This window comes from Gavialis gangeticus, unplaced genomic scaffold, assembly GCF_001723915.1.
Source record: "Gavialis gangeticus isolate Ggan-Ray unplaced genomic scaffold, GavGan_comp1, whole genome shotgun sequence".
NCBI lineage: Eukaryota > Metazoa > Chordata > Crocodylia > Gavialidae > Gavialis > Gavialis gangeticus.
The window spans coordinates 13,507,899-13,510,434 of NW_017729018.1; the positions used below are offsets into that span (position 1 = coordinate 13,507,899).

The following is a 2,536-nucleotide window of genomic DNA, read 5'->3' on the forward strand; positions in this document are numbered from 1 at the left end:
GGGGGGGGGGGGGGGGGAATTAAATGAGCCAAGAGTCTTAAAACAATAAAAGAACACAGAAAACAAGTATTCAACATGAGTGACCACATTCTTCAGCCCTCTAAAATTGTATAAGTTATTCACTGCATTCATTACACCCTTTATGTATGCAGAAACACACATACTACATGGTGCAAATTGCTTTGGCTTGGAAGAAACTCCACACCATTCAGGAAGTTTTACACAAAATAATAAAGGCATACAACTTAAGCCTCCCAAGAAACACCAAAACAGTTGGCCTGCCTTTGTCTCCACTGCTGCTAATGGAATAAGGAGAAAATAAACTTACTTTGTCACAGAACGGCCTAACTAACTCTTTAGAACTAGCACGGCCTAACAGAATGAAGCACTTTGGAAATTTTATCCCACATTACTATATGTGAAGTTCAGCGTGCTTAAGTGTGACCACATTCAATGTTTTCTAGATATCGTTATTGAAGTTTACACAGATATTCCGGTATAAAAGGAGGTACGGCGCCACTGCAAACAACTATTTGGCTCTGGAGTTAATCCACTTACAGTCAACAAACATGGTTTAGAACCAGCCTTAATTTGCTTACCTCTTGACAATACAGTTCGGACAGGAGGCTCGCTGCTTCAAATTTGACATCCTCAAACTGTGGAATCTAGCAGCCTCGGAGTTAAGTCATTATCAGGCTTTGTGACCACAGAACATTACCCTGCCACAGCCTGCTCCGAATGCCAACATGAATTACAAGAAGGCTGAGGGAGCAGACCACACATAAGGAACTAGGTAAAGCTCCCTACAAGATCTACCAGGCCCCTGCTACACATTACATACATTATGCAATTAACTGGTAAATCGCACAATAAATTCAGGCCAGCCACACATCCAAAATAATCATCACATGATAAAAATGATTCTCCAGCTATAAAAAGAGCCAACCAGCTATAAAGCTAGTGCATGAAGATGTGCTGGTTTGTACCCAGCTTTAATTTGGCAGTGTAGCCAGGGCCCCAGTCCCATCAGAACCAGCACCGCCTGTTTTCCTGGCAAAAGCTTTCTGCATTAAATCCTGATGAAGCCCCTGAGTGTTAGCTATTGACCAGGCAGCTGGAAAAGGATACTTGTTGTGATATCAACCACTGCAAAAGAAGACGACAGGTTAGTTGGCTGCTGGCAACACCAAGGGGGTCACTGAACTGAACTGCCCCAAGGCCTACTTGTGCTCCCTCGCTGTTGGATTTCTTTGGCCTCTACCTTCTATGGGCCCTAAAAACAGGGGCATCTACCCCAGGGGAATGTACCCCCATGACTTTCCACACCCCCACAGGCTGTCATGGCTGGCGGGGAAGGAGATACAGCTGCCTGAACATGAGAATTGCCATTTACTGGGTCAGACCAGGTCCATCTTGCCTGCGCGACCCATGTGAGATGCTGAAAGTGAGCGTGATCTGGGTCTGAGCAAGAGCTTCTGGCTGTAGGTCTGCGGGTCTAAAGACACAGGCAGACAAGGTTCGTTGGGTAAACATGGTATCTTTTATTAGCTGGAAAAATTGTTCTCTGCAAGCTGTCGGGCACATGAAGGGTGTTTGGTCACAAAGAACAATTTTCCCAATGACTGAGTTGCTCTGATAAAAGATATAGCATCTAAGGAAAATAACCTTGTCTGCCTGGGTCCCTGCAAGGCTTTGCCCTGCTCCTCTCCCTCTCACAGTCTCCAGCCCTCAGCATCTGGGGAGCGCGATGCAGCCGCCGCGCCCCTCACTCCTCAATGGAACGGACCTCAGTAGGTCATCAAGTCCAACCCGCCACCCTGTGCAGGAGAATGACCCCAGCCAGGCAAGACGTCCAGGGTAGGGGAGAGTACCACCTCCCTTGGAAGCCCATTGCAGACCATAAAGAAGGTTTTCCTGACATCTAACCTAAACCTGTTCTCCTCCAGTTCACGGCCACCCCGCCTAGTAACCCCAAGGGATGCCGGGTAAATGGAGCTCCTCCCACCCCCTCCTCCAAGCACCGGATTAGGCCCCGCACAGTAAAAACCATCCACAAAGATGGACATTCGTGAAATTTTAGGATGATTTCTGCACCAAGGGACAAACCCAACAGGAAGGATGACAGCAGGGCTGCGTCTAGGTCTATTCTTGACATATTACAACAACTTTTTACTATTGTTTAGATGCCCTAAACTGCCGTGGGAACAGCTCGAGCCAAAACCCGGCCGGGGGGTCTGTCCACTCCCTCGCACGTCATGGCAGGGCCCACGATTCAGGGCTGGGTGGTGTCACGGCCCCGCTCACCGCCTTCTCGAGGTGTCCGCGGGCCTGGTCGCCGTTGCGCGTGTGATGGTAAAGCACGGAGCCGAGCTGCAGGTGCGTACGGGCCTCCATGCGGGCCGGCGGCTTGCGGAGCAGCACGGCCTGCAGACAGTGCACACACAGGCGCACCTTGGGCGGGCTGGACGTGCGGAAGTGCTCGGCCAGGCCCAGCAGCGCCAGGTACCACGACTCGCCGCCGCCTGCCCCGGGCCCG

The 2,536-nt window shown here is 50.3% G+C and overlaps 1 protein-coding gene across 1 annotated transcript in view; it reads right to left on the reverse strand.

The window, feature by feature from the left end:
- The window catches only part of MAU2 (MAU2 sister chromatid cohesion factor), a gene marked incomplete at its 5' end in the record, with an annotated part of 27,632 nt that extends 25,097 nt beyond the window's left edge, over positions 1–2,535 (reverse strand). Inside the window, 3 exons of the mRNA XM_019513171.1 lie at positions 600–665; positions 1,129–1,146; positions 2,305–2,535. Of these exons, the coding sequence (XP_019368716.1) occupies positions 600–665; positions 1,129–1,146; positions 2,305–2,535 (315 nt within the window). The remainder of the gene's footprint in view (positions 1–599; positions 666–1,128; positions 1,147–2,304) is intronic.
- Between the last annotated feature and the right edge of the window lies 1 nt (position 2,536).